Source organism: Nelumbo lutea, chromosome 1 (genome assembly GCF_056320005.1).
Source record: "Nelumbo lutea isolate HS-2025 chromosome 1, American lotus-T2T, whole genome shotgun sequence".
Taxonomy (NCBI): domain Eukaryota; kingdom Viridiplantae; phylum Streptophyta; class Magnoliopsida; order Proteales; family Nelumbonaceae; genus Nelumbo; species Nelumbo lutea.
In genome coordinates this window covers 111,226,577-111,247,388 of record NC_142684.1, presented here as the reverse complement: position 1 = coordinate 111,247,388, position 20,812 = coordinate 111,226,577, and the positions used below count along the sequence as shown (strand labels likewise).

Genomic DNA, 20,812 nt, shown 5'->3' with positions numbered 1-20,812 from the left:
CCAATCCAAAACCAGTCCATTGACATCCCTAGTGGTGCATATGATTTGAGTGTGAATTTTGATTTATTTTTGTTTCAAATTTTATCTTATTTTATTTTCATCTGCACTCATGCATTTGTATTAGTGCAAATTAAAATTGCACTGCAACCAAATATAGCTTAAGGCTCAGTTTGGAAAGAGTACAAATAAAAATATGTGCAGTACAAATTACAAATATAAGGTATATAAATATAAATATATAATATACAAGATCTTGTACTGTACATTTTTGTAGTTGTACTCTTCCCAAACTGAGCCCTGGAAAATTACAAATACAAACATGTACACCACAAATACAAGGTTTTGAAATACCATTTACAAAGTTTTACATCAAACAATTTGTATTTGCACTTTTTCCCAAACTGAGCCTTGATAATGTCCTACACTACAAATCATGGACAGTCTAAAGAAATAAGGACACGAATGATACAAACCATCAAACAAGAAAGATCAAAATGTTATTACATCTACATCCTCTGGCATTAGTAATTTGTTGTTAAGTGAGATCTTTGAAAAGGTTTTTATTCTGTAACACACTCCCTAGCATAAAGGGCTATTGGGCTTGAAGCATGGCCATGCACAAGCCCACCCACTGTCAAGAAACTATTCAACCTACAAATTTAAGTTGTTAGTGAGGTCCATGAATTCAACACCACTTCATCCTCTGCACCAGTGAAACGTAAACCAATGTTATAGAAACTCCCTCACATAAAGGGCTATTGGGCTTGAAGCATGGCCATGCACAGTCCCACCCACTGTCAAGAAACCATTCAACCTACAAATTTAAGTTGTTAGTGAGGTCCATGAATCCAACACCACTTCATCATTTGCACCAGTGAAACGTAACTAATGTTTTAAAAAACGACCCGGATCGAAATCGCTATGGCCACCAGTTTCTGTTTCAGCGATTTGACCATCTCATTCAAATGGATGGCCCATCACAAATTAAAAAAATTAAAATAAAAATGGTCAAAAACTATTGTCCGGGTCAAACCAATCAATTGTTTAACCATCTTGGTCAGCGGGTTAAGGGTGAAATGGAACCAGTTGCCTGGACGGTTCCCAGGCTGAAAGGTCCAGACTGTCCGGGTCAATGACAGTTCAAAAACACTGACGTAAACTGTATACAATCGTTCAACTTCTGAATTGATCACGTAAGACAGTAAGATGGTTTCAGCCTTTCGGGAGACACCCCAAGCAACATTTTCGATAAAAGCAGTAATATCAATCTACTTCCAGAACAGAAATTCATATTGCAGTTAGAATATAATAAATAAAAAACATGAGAAAAAGTTAGAACAGAAGAGAAGAAAATTAACCTCATTAATTGATGGAACTTGCTACATGACATTCTTCTTTTGAGTTAAAGGATCCCGAGGGCCCAGATCAAAATCCAAGGGAAAACCCAGTCGATTGTTTCTTCCATTTATCAATTCTTCCCAGAAGGCCATGAACGATAAAACTGAAATTTATATGTAATGGCCAAGAAATTAGCTGAACTTGCCAATTTCACTTTTCTTCTTTATCACCCTTTGGCCATGGTATATGAATGAATCTACTATTCCCGAAATTGTGAAAATACCTGAACCAAAATACGAGAAAATCATAGTAAGTAAAAAAAGATTCATAATTGTAGATCGTATGCTGCAATCCAAAAATTTATTGAAACTTGGGGTATGAAATTTCACGGTTGTCCACTAATTACAGAATTTAAAACAGTAAATTACACACTTAGTTCCCACAAAATAAAAAGTAAAGAGTTCATTGTGGAATTTTCCAACTACAGAAACAGGAAGACCTCAATTTCATCATGTCAAAAGAATTTAAAACTTCATACGCTAGTTGCATGAATTAGAAGATCCAAGGGGGGTAGGACTTGTTATGTTGGTGGTGTATTGGAACATGAAACTCAATAAAGATCAAATTCAGTAGTTTGTCAAGAGGCTCCACTGGGATCAAGCATTAAAAGGCAAAAGGCAGAAGTGAGGTGGTTGGGTGTCAGAGGCAAGGTGTAAGCCTCAAGTGATATATATACAATAAATTATACATTATTTTCAGGTATGCTTTTTTCCACAATTAAATTATACATTTACCTTTTATTACATGTATATTCCTTTTAGGCCTTGTTAGTTTACAAATTTCTCACTTACCCAGGTAAACTCACTTATCCATGTTCTTTTGATTTCCGGGTAAGTAATAATAACAATTTTTTTACCCATAAAAAGCTGATGTTAAAATGGGCAAACTTGTCCTATTGTGTTTTATAAACTTTTCCCCCCGAGTGGGAAAGTTACTTACCCACCTCGGAAATGGGTAAGTTTTACCCAAGTAAATGAGGCTCTCTTTACTGTTGGGCCCAGTACAACATTGTAAAGTTGGTCTGTGGGAAACAGATACCCATTGATCAACTTTCCCCCCTCTTATTTACCGGTAAACGAAAGGGGCCTTAATGTGAATCTCTTTGTTTTTAAATTTTACTATACATTAATAACCCTTTCCCCTAAATAAAATAATATTTTTATTGATAAAAAATAATCTTTTACTTCATTTACATATACTCTAGTCTAGTTTTCAATATAAACTAATTTATAAACCTTTTGAAATGAATATCTTTATAATATACTACTTTATTAGAACCAAATCTCATCTTTACTGTCTAGATTGGTGAGTCCCACTATCATGTCATAGGTCAATATATAAATGGAGATGCTATTCTCACATGTGGTACATTAAGACATAGAGCCACACACTACGATTATTGTTATATTTACTTTTTAGTAGAAAATGAAACTTCTTTGGGTTTAAGAGATATATTGTAAAAGACTTCTAAGTGTAGCTAGGGGTGATCGTTTGTAGCCCGGCCTTGCGAAATAATGAGACTTTTGTCTGTTATTTTATATTATATAAATTATTAATTATAACATAAATTTTATACATAAATTACATGTCATATATTATATTTAATGTTTTATATTATATACTTAATATTCTAGATTTAATGTTTTATATTTAATATTTTAATATTACTTAGGTGAGGCATATGCCTAATCACAGAAGGCGGTTTGGCTCCTCCTCACCTGAAGGTGTATGCCTCACCACCTTTTAAAACAATTACTGGGATAATATCATATTTGCATTCATAAACATGAGTAATAATAGAAGACATCTTCAAAAAATGCTGAGGATGACTGCATATAGCCTAACAAGAGCACATTACATTTGTGAGAAAAAAATTATACATGAAAAGTTGCTCCTGTGTCAAACTCTCCATGAACCTCAAGTCTTCCTTTTGGGAAACCACTCCATGCTAACAAAATTTATCAAAAGATATACCTTCATAAAATTGTGCCTAATCCGCATGCATTCATACCTAAACTACAAAGTTGACACTGAAGCTAACAAAGGAATACAAGTTTTAAGATTATAGTCTACTTGCTTGACAGAGGAGGCCTTGTGTGTCTGTGTGTGTATGTGTTTATATGAGAGAGATAGAGGTGGTGATAATACCTCCAACAATAGCACAAACATTAGTCAAGAAGTGTAAAAACGACACATGTTCCTCTGTGAAAGTCACCTGCAATATACAATCATATGAGATGTGGATGTGGAAAACCTGAGTATGATACAGGTAAATATAAAATACATTAATATTGCAACATGTTACAAGCACTACCCTCTCCAAATGCTATTTATATATACCATTTATACAGTTTCAAAATATTACCAATTTATTTAGATATTCTTTCTAACCATTAAAGAAAACAGTTAAGAATATGATATCAAGTATATTAATTCAACTGACATGTACCGGGGCTACCACATGTTAAATGTTACATGTGCTATGTGCAAAGCTTGCAAACTGAAAGTTTGCATTACATATAGTTATCCCGGATATCTACAAACCATAAGAAAAGAAAATTGTAAAAAAAAAAAAAAATCATAAAAGAAGAGCAAAAAAAGCCATAAAGTGGTATAGTCAGCTAGATTAGCTCAGGATGTTTGTTGTATTGGTAAACAAAACCCCAGAAAGTCACCTGCAATATACAATCATATGAGATGTGGATGTGGAAAACCTGAGTATGATACAGGTAAATATAAAATACATTAATATTGCAACATGTTACAAGCACTACCCTCTCCAAATGCTATTTATATATACCATTTATACAGTTTCAAAATATTACCAATTTATTTAGATATTCTTTCTAACCATTAAAGAAAACAGTTAAGAATATGATATCAAATATATTAATTCAACTGACATGTACCGGGGCTACCACATGTTAAATGTTACATGTGCTATGTGCAAAGCTTGCAAACTGAAAGTTTGCATTACATATAGTTATCCCGGATATCTACAAACCATAAGAAAAGAAAATTGTAAAAAAAAAAAAATCATAAAAGAAGAGCAAAAAAAGCCATAAAGTGGTATAGTCAGCTAGATTAGCTCAGGATGTTTGTTGTATTGGTAAACAAAACCCCTGAAAGTTTCTTCAAATCTTCTCTGGGTTTGAGGGCCAAGTAGGGATGGCAATTTTCTCCATCCCCGATGGGGACCCGACTTCCACAACCCGATGGGGTTGGGGATGAGGATTGCTTTGGCAGGGCGGGGACGGGGACATGGATTAATAGGAATCCCCGATCGAGGTTGGGGTCAGGTATGGGGGTTGAGGTCTCCGCCCCGACCCCAATTATATATATATATATCAAAACATATTTAAAGCATTATTTATATTTTAAAATTTTTATTTATTTTAAGTTAATTTATTTTTCAAAAATACTATAATCTAAAAAAATTTTGGGGATTCAGGTCCCTGCGGGGAACCCATCCCCATCAGGGATGGAGGACAACTTTTATCCCCAGCAAGGACGGGGACAGGGAATATGATCCCTGCCTTGAACCCGCCCGTTGCCATTCCTAGGGCCAAGTGGGCCCCAGTCCTTCCCTAGTTATTTTAGTCCTTCATTAGTTTTATTTCTTGGGCTAATGGGCCTTGGTTATAGGCATGTTGTTCTTTTATTTGTGTTCATAGAGCTGCCACCCTCCTAGGGGTATTATTGTAATTTACATATTATGTTTAAAATGGTTAATAGGGGATTGAAGACAGATTAACGAACTGATATTTTCCTCCTTTCATTCTTCTATCTGCTCTGAACTTCTTCCTCCCTCTTTCTCTTTTATTTCTCCAGTTAAGACATCTTTTACTGCTGTTCTATATTTCTTCTTGGAATCAGAGCATCTTTCTCTCTTTTTTCTTTCTCCAGTGACTCCATACACAATCTGATCAGCCATGTGTATGGAAGTATAGAGAGCTGATTTCTGTTCCACTGTGTTCGCCTAGTTGGAAGGAGTATTTGGAGTTTTCCTGTTGCTGTTAACAGTGCAAGGAAATGTCTCAGAGTTCCCTGCCCAAACCCTAATCCGACTAGAGAAAACAAAAGGAAACTTGAATTAAGGATCAAAGAGACAAAATTAGTATGGCGCTTTGGTCTTCTTTTCATCCCTATTTAAGATTGATTTAGGCAAGAGAGCTTTCAGACAGCCCTAGTTGGAACAGCTGAATTTTTCCTTGTTTCTCCCAGGATTGCAGGGCAGTGAAAACCTAAGTTTTTGAGTTTTCTTTGCTTGGAGGTCAGTGTTTTGTGGTCAGGTTGTTTCGTTTGCTTCTAAACTGTTGTTGGTTGAAGTTTTGGACCAATGGAACAATCCAAAGTAGAGAGTAAGCAAAATATTGATTCCAGGCTTTGTTTAGGAGGGATATAGACACCCCATTAGCGGCTGTGACCACTGTAAAGCTAGATGGAACCAACTATTTGGGTTGGTCGCAGTCCATAAAGATTCATGTATGCACTAGAGGCAAATGAGGGTTTATTTCTAGGAGTAAGAAAAAGCTGGCAGAAGATGATCTCAGTTATGAAAAATGGATGCAAGAGAATTATAGTCACTGACTGGTTAGTAAATACTATGCAGCCTCATTTTAGCTAGAACTACTTGTGGATGAATACAACAAAAGAAATCTGTGATACTGTGGTGGAAAACTTATTCACAGAAATTGGATGTAATTAGGGCTTGGGGCTTATACGTTGAGGTGTGATGTGAATAATCTAAGACAAGGGGAGAAGCCTTTGGCTGTGTACTATTCAATGCTGAAATCTCTCTGGTAGGAGATTGATCTAATGGAGGCTGTAGCGTGGGAGAGTACTAAAGATGCTGAGACTCATGGAAGTTGGTAGAGATGAATAGGGTATTCAAGTTTCTTACTGGACTCAACCCAAAATACGATATCACCAAACAGGATATTCTAGCAAAGGATTAAGTCACCTTATCTCAGGCTTATGCAATGGTCAGTAGTGAGGAAAGCAGGAGGCAGGTCCAGGTTCCAGAAGCACCAATTGATCACTTTGCAAATGCTAAATTGAAAGCCTAGGGGTGCTGATGAAGACATTGTTTGTGAATACTACAAGAAACCTAAACACACAAAGGACAAATGCTAGAAACTGCACCCACACACTTACGGCAACAGGAAGAATGGGAGTGGGAAAGGCAACAATTCTTCTTTTGACGGTGAGAAGGGAATTGATGAGGATAAATTTGTTGGGGAACAGCTTGCAACCACAAGGGTAGAGTATGAGAGATATGGTTGAATCATCAACCACCTAGGACCATTGTTGTTGCTCCTATTCCGAGCAATGGGCCTTCCTCTTGTGCGCATTCAAGTACTCATTGAAGCAAGTAACCAGGACATGACTGTAGCATTCTCTCTTCTCCAAATAGCATATTCAGCACTCCCTATTTCGGGTTCTTTCTTCTGCCTGTCCAAGTAGCCGGTAAGATCCCGGGATGTGATCAAGAGCATGGCTGAAACAGACCATTCCCTAAAGTTGTATTCGTCTAGCAACACATTTGTTATCTGCAGGCTATGCAGATTTGGGTTCTTCAGATTTGGAGACCTCCCACTAAACCTATATCTTTAGAAGACACTTTCCCGGATATTGAAGACATCTTCTCCGACTTGCAAGAATACCAAAAACTGTCACACAAGTTATATGAAACCACTTCAGACTTACGGAGCTTGCAGCACTGTAAACTCAGACCCGAGGGTCCGTATCAGGACTGAAATACCAAGTTCCACTCTGCAGTACTAGTCTAACTACTGCTGTTGCAAGCTGCCACCAAACTGCTGAAGCACTGAACTGAAACCCTTCTGCTGTGTTTAGCCACTGTTGTCGCAGCCTGGACCTTGCTGTTGTGGCTTCTACCACACGCTAACCACTGCTATTGCAGGCTGAACCCTCACCCACGAACTGTTCTAGGACTGCTGAGATCAGTCCTCTCTTCCAGATCTGTTCTACACAGATCTTACTTAGCCGAATGGCACAACTTGCTGTGTGTGTCTCTTAGGGCATCAGCTACTGGGACTAACTCCCCTTGGGCCCTACAACCAAGGGAAACCCTAGATATAGGTTCTGCTGGGTTCTACGACCAGACCTAGGGTTTCTTTGCAGTACCGAGATAGAGAGAAAGGTGAAAGAGAGAGAGAGAGAGAGGTGCGAGGCAGCTGCTGTAACCAGGCAAGTTTTAGTGCTCTGATACCATGTTTGCCGAACTGAACCTATCAAGTGAGCAGAGAAGAAGAGGAAGAAGAAGAGGAGAAAGGAAGAAATGTTCGAATGGGCACTGTTCATCAGCCGGACCTGTTCACTTATATAATAACAGTACATAAAGTTACGTAAAAGAACCAGGATGCCCCTGATTAGTGATGAGACACGCAGTCAAATAAGACACTAAATAAAAATAGGCCCAGTAACTAAGGCCCAGTAACAAGAGGATAACAAAATATCAGCCGAACCAACAACAAATATTCATAATTCTTATTTCTCAGAATAAGAATGGTGTTTGGCATGAATCAATTTCTTCAAATTAATTCTATAAGTGACAACCACATAAAGCCAACTTGTAAATAAGTTATCCACCACATCTCATTGCCGCTCAAAATCATAATTACAGTTCAAAGCTTCAATAGAAGGAATGGCCCTAATCTACATTAAACACATTTTCAATTGTTAAAAACAGAGATACTACTTGGGGATGCTACTAAAATAAAAAATAAAAACAATACATTAAAAAGTAATAAACAAACATTCCCTAGTTTTGCTTTCTTCTTCATTTTCTTTCTGCTATTGAATATGCTGTTAGGATTAAAAAATCCTAACTTAAAAGTAATAAACAGGGTCAAAAATTTTCAGTTTTATGTTTAAACAGTAATCAAAGTCCTTTTGATTTCTAGTATTGTTCTTTGTTTTTCTGCTTTTCGTCTCTGCTGTGACCATAATAACCCAGAAAAACCTGGAAACCTAACCCTGACTGCCAAGCCATAGACAATGAAGGGGAACGGGACAGAGAAGCTGCTTTGGGATCATATTCATATGAGGAGCCCCTCCGGTAATCCCGTTCCCATCTCCGCATCTCCATCTCAAGTTCTCACAAAGCTCTTGGTCTTTCTCATTCTTGTGATCTCTGTTACCCACATTATTTACACTTTGAAGTTCATTTCCACTTCTAGCCCCTGTCATCAACACGGCTCCTTCAACTCCTACCATCTTCCGCCCTCATCTTCTTACCAAAAATAATTGTCATAGGAATTGTTTGGGGTGATGCTAAAATCATAGAATAAAGATGTTTCAAATAAGTTCTCTGAAATAATAAAGCTAGGAACAAGTAATCAAAACTCTGAAGAAAAGTAGAAAGCAAACTAGTTCAAAGAAATAGTTGCCAACGGATATAAAACCAGCAATGGAAGAAAGTTTGAAGAAAAAAACAAAGAGAGGCTTCAACTGGATAACAGAAAAAGGAAGAACACATTTAAATGAAAACTATTTGATAAAGCATAGAATGAATGGGAGAGTCATTAAGAAGATCTCTTGATCACTGATACAAATATTGTGTTTACAAACAAAAAAAAAATACCTTACCAGAGAGGATGACCACTGATGGAGAAGACGATCAGATTTTATGTAACTGTTGAGAAGAGGAGCCATTGAGAGAGAGAGAGAGAGAGAGAGAGAGATCCATTGAGAAGACAGTGAAAAGAAGATGAAAGAAGAGGGGTTATGGACTTGGGGCTTGTCAATGTCATATTTTTATACAAAATTACATTAATACCCATTTTCTCATGCGTAAATTGATCTCACATGTTCGTTTTTTTAAAGGACATAGCGCGAATTGTTGGGCCGCGAGAATCAAATTCTTAGAAGTGTCTTTTTTTCACTCTGCAGAATTGCAATTCTAGAGGGATTATTTTCATCCCATTTCAAATAAGAATCGATCAACTGGTTTTAGCCAAACGTGATTCTCATCCCAAGAATACCAAAATCGATAGAATCGCTCCCGCGGAATGATGCCAAATAGCCAAGAAGGTTATGAGACATATAAAGTTTTCTCTATTTCCTACTCAACGTCTTCCTGTGCAAATCTTTGTAATTATGTTTTTCTTCTTTTAATGAAATACTTCACCTTTTCTAAAAAAAAGTGTATCTTTCTTGGCTATGGCTCCACACAGAAGAGCTATTGTTGTTTTGATCTTGTCAATGGCACCCACTTTATTTCCATGGATGTCACTTTTGTAGAGTCAGCTCCTTTCTACAATCATCCTTCTAAGGGGGAGCACTTAGTTGAAATGTTTGATTTACCCCTCCCCTTGCAATCCTTTATTGAGTTTGATCATGCCTCTTTTGTCCCTCCTATTTAGCATTGTTCCCCCTCTAGGTCTCCTATTCCTATTCCTCCTCCACTTCCACCTAGTCCTCTAGTTTTCCCTACTCCGGTTCTTCAAAGGTGGAACCAAAGGCAAAGGTCCAAGCATGAGCAGGTTGTTCCCCGATCTTCAATTGGACTCCTGCACTCCTAGTTACTGAAGCAATAACAAGTCCTACATCCCCCTCTCCAATGCCCACCTTTCCAAACCTTAACCTACCTATCATTAGTTGGAAGCAGAAATCTAGACACAAGTAGATTAAGGAAGGTGATGGGAACACCCACTTCTTTCATGACCTAGCCAATGGAAGGAGGAAGAACTTTGTGACCAAACTAGAGGATGAGGAGGTGATTATCAACCAGGATGATATAGCTAGGAAGTTTGTGGATCATTTTAAGTCAATCTTCAAAAAGCCTTTGAATGAGAGAGCAGTTGTGGAAGATGGTTTTACAATGGAAAACTGTTGGGAGGGGCTAAAAGATGATTTGTGTGATGCCTTTAAGGAATTTGCAAACAATTACATAGTAACCCTAGAGTCAATGCCAAGTTCTTGGCTCTAATCCCTAAGAAGACCGATGCTAACCACCCAAAAGATTTTAGGGCTATTAGTTTGATGACAAGTATCTATAAAATCCTAGCTAAAGTGCTTTTTCTGAGGCTTAAAGTTCTTCCTTCTATCATCAGCCAAAATCAAGGGGCTTTCATTCAAGGACAACAAATAATAGACCATATCCTAAATGCAAATGGATGTGTGAAGGAGATAAAAAGACCTAGGCAAAAAAGCTTTTTTTGCAAATTGGACCTTGAAAAGGCCTATGAATGTGTAGATTGGTAGTTATTACCAGAGGTGTTAAGAAATTGTGGATTTGGGGAGAGATGGTGTAGATGGATATTTAGGTGTGTTAATACCTTTCATTACTCTATCTTGGTAAATGGTGTGGTGAAGGATTTCTTTCTAGCATGCAGGGGTGTTAGACAAAGGGATCCATTCTCCCTGTTCCTCTTTACTTTAGTAGCTAATGTGTTTAGTAGAATCATTGCTAAGGCCAATGGGGAAGATATCATTAGGGATTGGAGAGCAGGGAGGACCTAGATCCCAGTCACCCATCTTCAGTTTGTAGATGATTTGATGATTTTTTGCAAAGGGGTATTAGTGAGAATGTAGCAAACTTGAAAGAGTTAATCAAAGGTTTTGAAAGAATCTCTAATCTAAAAATAAATTTGGAAAGGAGTCACATGGTGGGTATTAATTTTGAGGATAGAGAGGTTGAGGCTATTGCCGAGTGTCTTGAGTGCTCCATCTCATCTTGGCCTTTGCCCTATTTAGGGCTTCCGTTAGGGGCAAATCCCAGGGAGAGTAGGTTTTGGACTCTAGTGCTAGAAAAGTTTGACAAGAGATTAGCTTCATGGAAAAAGAATTACATTTCTTCGGGCAATTGGATCACTTTAATAAGAGCTACATTGGCGAACTAACCCACTTACTTTTTGTTTATCTTTAGGATACCACCTAGGGAAGCTAGGAAGTTATAGAAGTTAATGAAATACTTCCTTTGGGAACCAAGACAAGGAAAAAAGGATCATTTGATTAAGTGGGAAATTGTGTGTAGAAGCAAGGAGGGGAGGGGTTTGGGGAAAGGGAGGGTGGTTCCATAAAATCTAGCATTGTTGGGGAAATGGCTTTAGCATTGGTTGTTAGAGAACGAGAGGCTTTGGCATGAAGTGGTGGGGAGCATTCATGGTATCTTAGAAAATGGATGGGGCACAAGTGTATCAAGGCGGGCTAATCTGGCAACACCTTGGAGGGCCATCAACAACACTCTTCCTCAGTTTCTCAGGTTTGTTAGGTACGAAGTTTGTTCTAGTAACTTTCTCCAATTTTGGGAGGATACTTGGGTGGGAAATACCACTTTAAAGGACCCTTTCCCCTTGTTCTCCGTTTTGTTGTATAAAAAAGAGGTGGTCTCAAAATTTGTCTCACCCTAAAGAACACTCTTGGCTTCAAATTGGGATTTTGGGTTTCATAGGGGGTTAAGGGATGCTGAAATTGACTCTTATCTATTTTTTTATTTTTATTTTTTTGCCTCCTTAATCAGGTTTGTTTGGATCCTTTCAAGCCAAACCAAAGGGTGTGGGCTCCTAGGCCCAAAGGGACTTTTACTTGTGCCTCTTTCTTTAAGTCCATGTCTCAGTCTTCTATTCAACAGGTTTTTCCCTCAAATGAAATTTGGTGCAATCCAATTCCCCCAAAGATTATGACTTTGTTGGGAAGTGTATTATGAGAAATAAACACTTTAGATAACTTACAAAAGAAAAGTCCCTTCCTTTATTTTTCTCTGAACTGGTGTACCCTTTGTAGAACTCATGGGAGGATTGTTACCATCTATCCATATCTTGTCCGTTCTCTGCAGAGTCATGGGCTAAGCTACTCTCTTTGTTTGGTTGGAGCTTGCCAGTAGAAGTACACTTGATCTTTGACCATTTTACTTTCAATTGGCCTACAAAAAGAGGAAGATTAATGTGGAAAGGAATGCTAGAATCTTTCAAGAGAAGGAAAGGAGCAGTTAGGAATTGAAGGATTGTGTGTTGGCTAGGGCAATATACTGGTTGAAGATATTGGAAATGTTCCATTAGTTCTCCTTTAATGACTTCTAGAGAAATTGGTCAGCAGTAGTGATGTGCTCTTCCTTCAAGAATAAGGTAGTTACAAGGTGGTTTCCCCCAGCTAAAGGCTCACTAAAGCTGAATTTCAATGGCATCAGTTTGGGCAATCCAGGGCCATCTGGAATGGGGGGTGAGGGGGTCTGAGGAAAGAGCTTGGAGAGGTTGCTCTTTTGTACTTAGGTCCTTTGGGATTTAAAGATTCTATTAGGACAAAATCACTAGCTGCTATACAAGGGATGCAATTTGCAAACCAATTGGGGGTACAACAACTAATTATTGAAGGGGACTCCAAGGTGGTGGTGGGCTGGTTGAAGAACCCTAAGGATGTTGTTTGGTGCTATAAGAACCAGCCAAGGAATATGTCGGTTTCTCTTCAGTGCATGAGGAGATCATCAAATGCTTTGGCTGATGTGTTAGCCAAGCAAGGGGAAAAACAAAATAGGGAAGATTTGTTTTGGGCTCAATTGTTATTTCTGTACTCTTTTCCTAGTTTCTTTGCAATCTGTTAGGAGAGGCTGCAGCTTGCACCTCTCCAAGGGTTGTTGCATGAGACAATAAATCTGAATTGAATTAATAAATTTCATTATTACTGTTGGAATGATGTTAAAATAACTTAGTTGCATATGTTAGGGCCTGTTTGGATAATTAAAGTGTTTTTTATTTCTGTTGTCTGTTATTGTACTCAGGGGCACAAGGGTCTTTTCCCTTGTTATTTCTATCACCCTATATATAGTAAAATAAACACTAGCGCCGCTAGCACTGTTACATTGCAAACCTTCTCTCTTCTCTTCTCTTCTCTTCTCTTCTCTCCTCTTCCGCTTATCTCTGGCCGACTACACTATCAAGATGGTATCAGAGCGGGAATGCTGATTAAAAGAGAGCAGATCGATCAACCCTACTGTCAAGAGAAGATCGATCAACCCAAAGAACAGATCGAACAGACTAGCAGAAAAGAAATTTGATTCTGGACTACAGAATAGCTACAACTGGTACAGTTCTCCCTATTTCTTCTCTTCTTTACTCTCCTTGGTCATGTGCCGAGTGAAAACCCTATGAATCTGGGGCGGCTGAATGCTGTCGAACCTGTGTAACCCTAGTTTTCTTGGATCGTGTGATCCTGTTCATGTGTTAAGACAACTGTAGGTCAATGCTGACCTGTCTTCTCAATGGTTTGAGTTGACTATAAGTGAGAAGGATCTCTCCTGCTGATTAGTGGCTGTTAAATTCTGGAATTCTGGTAGGTGGGGACTGATAAGACCATACAGGTCTGAAATCTGCCGAATATTACCTCAGTTTTTGTCCGGAATTTGGTACTGTTTGTGCTCAATCTGGTTGGTAAACCCAAGTGTGTGGGTATGAACTGAGTGGAGCATTGTTTTGTGGAGTAAGGAGGGGTCCTAAGTCCGGTGTTTGGGACTGATTAACTGCTTGACCATGTCGACTGAGAATTCTGCTACTTCAGAGATCTCAGGGAGCCACAATGGAGTGAGTGGGGGAATGGATATGAGCTTTCCCATTGCTGTCATTCCCTTTAATGGTCTAAATTACCTTGAGTGGTCTAGGGGGATAAAACTCTACATCACTGCTACGGGGCGAATAGGATACATCAATGGGAGAGTAAAGGAACCGAAATATGGAAGTGTTGAGCATGATAGGTGGAACCAAGAGAACAATATGGTGATGTCTTGGCTCTTAGTTTCAATGCTGCCACGAGTAAGGAAGACTTTTATGTGGGCTGAAACTGCTTGTGAGATATGGAAACAAGTGAAGTCCACTTATTCAGAACAGAGACACTAAGCCAAGATATATCAACTACAAGTTGAATCTTCTACTTGCAAGCAAGGGGAGAGGAGTCTCTCGATGTACTATTCTGATTTGACATCAATATGGAAAGAACTCGATCACTATTAGAATGTGAATTGGAAGTGTGATGAAGATGCAAAGGCCTATAAGTCACTTGTATCACAGCAACGCGTGTTTGCCTTCCTCCTAGGGCTGAATTCGTCACATGAGTCCATCAGGGTACAGATCTTGGGCAGTAAAGACTTGCCATCAGTCCAGGAGAAGTATGCCTTGGTGCAGTCAGAAGAAAGCAGAAGTGTGATGAATGGGGTAGAAGGGGAGTCAGTTGCCCTAGAGGTCTGGGGAAATTCAGATACAAATGTCGGAGGTGGCTTTAAAAGGGGTGACACTCAGAAAAAATCAGAAGATAAAAGCAAGCTTTGGTGCACTCACTGCCAGAAGACACGACACACTAAAGATACATGCTGGGATCTCCATGGAAAACCTAAATGGGCACAAGATTTGGGTATGAAGTCAGCACCGGATCAGGGCAAGAAACCAGGCCAGCAGAATCAAAAAAGGTATAACTCAGCTAATATGGCATCGACAGAGACTAGTCCTTCCGCAACTCAAGAGAGACATCCTGGTTCTGACCCTAAGGAAGATATTATCAACTCCTTCCGTGAACATTTGGAATTATATGGTAGGACTCTCCGCCAGGTGGATTCTGGGCCTACTCCTTCTACCTCATTTGCATCTACATCAGGTAATGCCACAGCCTTCCATGTGTCATCTCATACTACTGATTCACCTTAGATTATTGACTCCGGAGCCTCAAATCACATGACCGGTAAGTCAAATTTGTTCCAGACATATAACCTTCTCTCTAGGAGAGATAAGGTAAGACTGGCTTATGGTTCTTTTTCTACCATAGCTGGCCGAGGCACCATATCTCTCCCACTTGGCCTTACTCTTCCTAATGTCCTGCATGTTCCGAAATTACCTATTAATTTGTTGTCCATTAGTAGTATTACTCACTCTTTGAACTGCTCAGTCACCTTTTTTCCATCTTCATGTGTGTTTCAGGATTTGACCTCGGGGAAGACGATTAGTAGAGGAAGCATGGTGGATGGTCTCTACATGTTGGAGAATAATGTTGGTCTAGTGGCGACTGAGTCCACAAGTTCGTCGAGTGAGAGTCAGGCCTATTTATGGCATAGTCGTTTAGGTCATCTTTCTTTTGAGTCGTTAAAAGTTATGTTCCCAAAGTTGTTTGAGTTCTTGTCAGTGAGTCAGTTACAGTGTCAAACATGTCAGTTGAGTAAACATTGTAAAAGTTCTTTACCTTTAAGAAATAAAAGATCTGAATTTCCATTTCATATTGTTTTTTCTGATGTTTGGGCCCCTGTGACTCTACCTACTACGGCTGGCTATAAGTATTTTGTTACTTTGATTGATGATTATTCTCGATACACTTGGGTTTACCCTATGCGATCTCGAAATGAAGTGCCACAAATTGTGAAAGATTTTCAACGCATGGTGTTCAGTCAGTTCCAAACGGAAATTCATATTTTCCAGTCGGATAATGCAAAGGAATATTTCCATAGTGATCTCACGAAGTTCTTTGCTTCGAGTGGGTCACTTCAGCGAAGCTCTTGTGCCAGGACACCCCAACAAAATGGTGTGGCTGAACGAAAAAACCGTCACCTTCTCAAAGTTGCTCGTGGCTTGCTGATTCATATGAATGTGCCAAAACAGTTCTGGATGGATGCAGTATTGTGTGCGACATATATCATCAATCGCATGCCCTCTCGGCTACTAGAGTATAAGGCCCCACATCAGCTCTTGTTCCCTACAGCCCCGTTGTCCACCATTCCGATGCGTGTTTTTGGGTGTCGTTGTTTTGTCCACAACCTGTCACCTACTCGTGGTAAACTTTACCCTCAGGTTATTCCTTGTGTTTTTCTTGGTTACCCTTCATCTCAAAAGGGGTATTGTTGCTATGATCCCATTGCCCGCAAGTACTATGTTTCCACTGATGTCTCATTCTTTGAGAGTCAATCGTTCCTCTTGGTTTCTCCTCAGGGGGAGAGTAGGGTTGAGGAGAAACAAGCGACGACTCAGATTCAACTACCTCCTTTACCCGATCCTCCTCCGTTCCGGGATTTTCATCGTCACCATAAGAGCCAGCAGAGTTCAAGAGCCGTGGAGCCGGACACTATGCAACCAACATCATCGGATTCACCCGAGGCAAATCCGTCTCATCAGCCAGGTACACTTGCTCCCATTGCTCCTTTAAATGTTGATTCACCTGTCCCCAATGATCTTAATATTCCTATTGCTAAGAGAAAGGGTGTTAGATCTTGTACCACTAATCATCCTATCTCTAACTTTGTGTCCTATGAGCATGTTTCACCTTCGTACCGTGCCTTTCTCTCTTTTGTGGATAGTGTCCCCATCCCTAAGACCGTGGCAGAAGCTTTGTCAAAATTTGAATGGACAGATGCAATGCAGGAAGAAATTGATGCCTTACACAAAAATGGTACGTGGGAGTTGGTAGATCTTCCTGAGGGGAAGGAACCAGTGGGGTGCAAGTGGGTGTTCACAATGAAACACAAAGCTGATGGAACTGTTGAAAGTTACAAGGCTAGACTAGTAGCAAGAGGCTTCACACAGGTATATGGAGTGGACTATGCAGAGACTTTTGCTCCAGTAGCAAAGATGAACTCTATCCGGATTCTCCTTTCCTTGGCAGCAAATCTTGACTGGGATCTTCACCAATTGGACATCAAGAATGCCTTCTTGAATGGTGACTTGGAAGAGGAGGTGTACATGACCCGACCCCAGGGTTCTGTGCCAAAGGCAGTGAACAAAAGGTGTGCAGGTTAAAAAAGTCCCTATATGGGTTGAAATAATCACCTCGGGCTTGGTTTAGTAAGTTCCATTTAGCAGTCCAACAGATGGGATTCAAACAATGCCAGTCAGATCATACCCTGTTTGTAAAAAGAGGTGAAGGTAAAATTGCAGCTCTTATTGTGTATGTGGATGACATAGTGATCACAGGAGATTGGGAGGCTGAAATCCAGAGACTAAAAAAACTCTTAGCCACTAAATTTGAGGTAAAGGATCTAGGCTCCTTACGATACTTTCTTGGAATTGAAGTTGCTCGCTCTCACAAGGGCATCTTTATTTCCCAACGGAAGTATGTACTAGATCTACTAGAAGATACAGGCAAGTTGGGGGTAAAACCATCTGATTCACCTATTGAACCTAATCACCATCTGGAGACAGTCAGGGAGAGTTTTTGAAAGATGTAAAGATGTTCCAGAGACTCGTGGGGAGACTTCTGTATTTGTCTATGACCAGGCCTGATATTGCCTATGCAATGGGTGTCCTTAGTCAATTCATGCACAACCCGAGGACAACTAACTTTGAGGCTGCAGAGAGGATCTTGAGATATCTCAAGAAGTTTCCTGGAGCTGGTTTGTTGTTCCAGAAACACAATCACTTAAAAGTGGAAGTATATACTGATGTAGATTGGGCAGGAGCAGTCGATGACCGAAAGTCTACTAGTGGTTATTGTGCCTTTGTAGGAGGAAACCTTGTCACATGGAGAAGCAAAAAACAAAGTGTGGTAGCTAGATCCAGTGCTGAAGCAGAGTATAGAGCGATGGCTCATGGGGTTGCGGAAATGATGTGGATAAGAAATTTGTTAGGTGAACTGGGTTTCGCAGTAAGCAATCCTACGTCACTCTACTGTGACAATAAAGCTGCCATCAATATTGCTGCCAATCCAGTTCTGCATGATAGGACGAAACACATTGAAGTGGACAAGCGTTTTATCGGAGAGAAACTTGAAAGTGGAGAAGTGTGCACACCATATGTCAGCTCGGAAGAGCAACTTGCAGATATCTTCACCAAAGGTCTTCATCATGTGCGGCACAAAGATTTGTGTGACAAGTTGGGCATGATTGACATCTATGCTCCAACTTGAGGGGGAATGTTGGAATAATGTTAAAATAACTTAGTTGCAGATGTTAGGGCCTGTTTGGCTGATTAAAGTGTTTTTTTATTTCGTTTTTTTATTTCGTTTTTTTATTTCTATTATGTCTGTTATTGTACTCAGGGGCACAAGGGTCTTTTCCCTTGTTATTTCTGTCGCCCTATATATAGTAAAATAAACACTGGTGCCGCTAGCCTTCTCTCTTCTCTCCTCTCTTCTCTTCTCTTCTTCTTCTCTTCTCTTCTCTCTTCCGCTCATCTCTGGCCGACTACACTGTCAAGAATTACTAATCAAAAAGAAGGAAAGAGAAATTGCACTACTCATTGTACCTCAAAGCACCTTTCTTACAACTTACTTTCCCCTTCCTACTATTCTTTCTTAGCCTCCATTTCCTTTCCACCTATACCTAAATTGGTATTAGATGCCTTATCCAAACCATAATGGAGGGATGCTATGAGAGCTAAAACAAAAGCACTTCAAGAAAACAATACCTAGGAGATTGTAAACCTACCTGAGGGGAAGGATCCAATTGGGTGCAAATGGGTTTACACCATTAAGTACCATGTTGATGGTACTATTGAAAGGTACCTAGATCATCTTACTAAAACTGGAAAACTTGGTGCTAAACCTACCTCGACCCCTATTAATCTGAATAATAAACTTTTAGCCAATGATGGTGAAATTCTAATTGACAGGGGAGCAATTTATGCATGCTCCCCAGAAACATAAATATGGTTGTTGCAGAAAGGGTTCTATATCACTTAAAGGGAACTCAGGGAAAAGGCATCCCATTTGCTAAGCATGGATATATGAAGTTGGAAGCTTATAATAGATGCTAATTGGGCTGGTTGTCTAGATGACAGAAGGTCAACTTTGGGCTATTGTGCTATGGTGGCAGGGAATATTGTCTCTTGGAGAAGTAAGAAACAGTCTATGGTAGCTAGATCCTCAATTGAGGTAGAATACAAGGCTATGGACCATGGAGTTTCAGAGTTGTGGCTTAATGTCATATTATGATAATCAATCCGCCATCAACATTGCTCATAATCCGATTCAACATGACAGAATAAAGCACATTGAGGTAGACAGACATTTTATACATGAGAGAATAGCATAAGGAGAAGTTTGCCTACTATTCATTGCTTCAGAAGAGCAATTAGTGGATGCTTTGACCAAGGGAATTCCTAAGGAAATGTTACAACATTATGTAAGCAATTTGGGCTTGATTGACATCTATGCTCAACTTGAGGGGAGTGTAGAGATATTGGGCCAAGTGGCTAGTGATCATTTGCTAATGTATGTCTTTTTTATTTGGAAGGCAGGGATTGTGTGTCTATAAAGATAAACATGTCTAACCTGCTTCAAAAGAAAATATTGGAGAAACCATCACCATCTTTCCTCTACATTTTCCCACAGGTGTGCATCTATGTTACCTGGATATAGCAGTACCAGATACAAAATTTACACTAAAAAATAAAGTATCTGACATGATACAACACCCTTGTATAGGTATCCAGGTATTATAGGTGTGCATAATGTACTTGAACATTATCAGATCAGATTTTCAGCTTCATGTCCGGGAGTAGAGTATAAAAGAAAAGAACAAATGAATTTTTGGGGGTTGGGAGGAGATTTTGTTTACTAATATAAATGGATAAAACTAATTTCTATAAACTCAATATGAACAAATACCATCAGTTACTTACCTGAAGAGTCATAAAAATCATAAGGAACATAATCAGATTTATAAGTCAGGCTAAATATATTCATACAAAAGACTCGCCTTGATTGGAGAAAGGTCATAAAAGAAGAAAACACCAGGAAGAAACTGAGGATATGTAAATTCTGCATCCCTATAATGCTCTGTTACAGAGAACTGCACAATGCCCATACTAGTGCACCTCAGATCATGGTTAAATAAATGACATTGAACAATCAGAAAGAGGAAGTCTCAGTATGTTTATCTATACCTGATTTGACTGGATAGCGTGCCCATTTATGTCAGTGTATACAGTGGGAACAACCTGCAAACAGACAGAAAAACCTAATAAACATTTGTAAAATGTGCTTCCAACAATTTTCATCACTCTGTGCATGTTCACATGTGCATACAGACTATACAAACGAGGCTATACCATCTTCTGTATGATGATTAATACCACATGAAGTAAAATTATCCTATTTTCCTTCAGAACTTGTAATAGTTGAAGATGATGTTGATGATATCAGTGTTCACAATACATGGAACAATCATGGATCAACGGCAAGGTTCAAAGCATCGATATGATATGCCCCTGATCAGGCATATTGTATCGTATCTTTGGGTTTCCGATACACCTATTTAAAGGTGTTTTCAGGAAACCAATATGTTTATTGATTAAACAATATAAAAATGTGTAAAAATGAAATTTTGAAAAAATAAAAATAAAAAAATAAAAAGTGTGGGGTAAAACGTACACCCCTGCCAACACGTCTGGGTGTATTGATACCTTAAACCGTGATCACCAGCAAAGCAACTGATATACATATCCATTTCTATTTCCTATTGGTTCAATAACCAGATATCATCCTA

General features: G+C 39.2%; 1 protein-coding gene across 5 annotated transcripts in view; it reads right to left on the bottom strand.

The window, feature by feature from the left end:
* Positions 1-451: 451 nt before the first annotated feature.
* The window catches only part of LOC148876801 (uncharacterized), a 58,118-nt gene continuing 37,757 nt past the window's right edge, over positions 452-20,812 (bottom strand). For 2 of the 5 annotated variants that reach the window (XM_088970922.1, XM_088970942.1), the window contains 4 exons: positions 20,211-20,264; positions 20,024-20,116; positions 3,547-3,613; positions 1,211-1,621 (listed from right to left, as the gene is read on the bottom strand). In XM_088970922.1, coding sequence (XP_088827048.1) covers positions 1,530-1,621; positions 3,547-3,613; positions 20,024-20,116; positions 20,211-20,264 — 306 coding nt within the window. In that variant the 3' untranslated portion in view covers positions 1,211-1,529. Of the gene's footprint in view, positions 815-1,210; positions 1,622-3,546; positions 3,614-20,023; positions 20,117-20,210; positions 20,265-20,812 lie in introns of those variants that run through there. The other 3 variants (XM_088970934.1, XM_088970953.1, XR_016107455.1) reach the window with 2 other exon arrangements.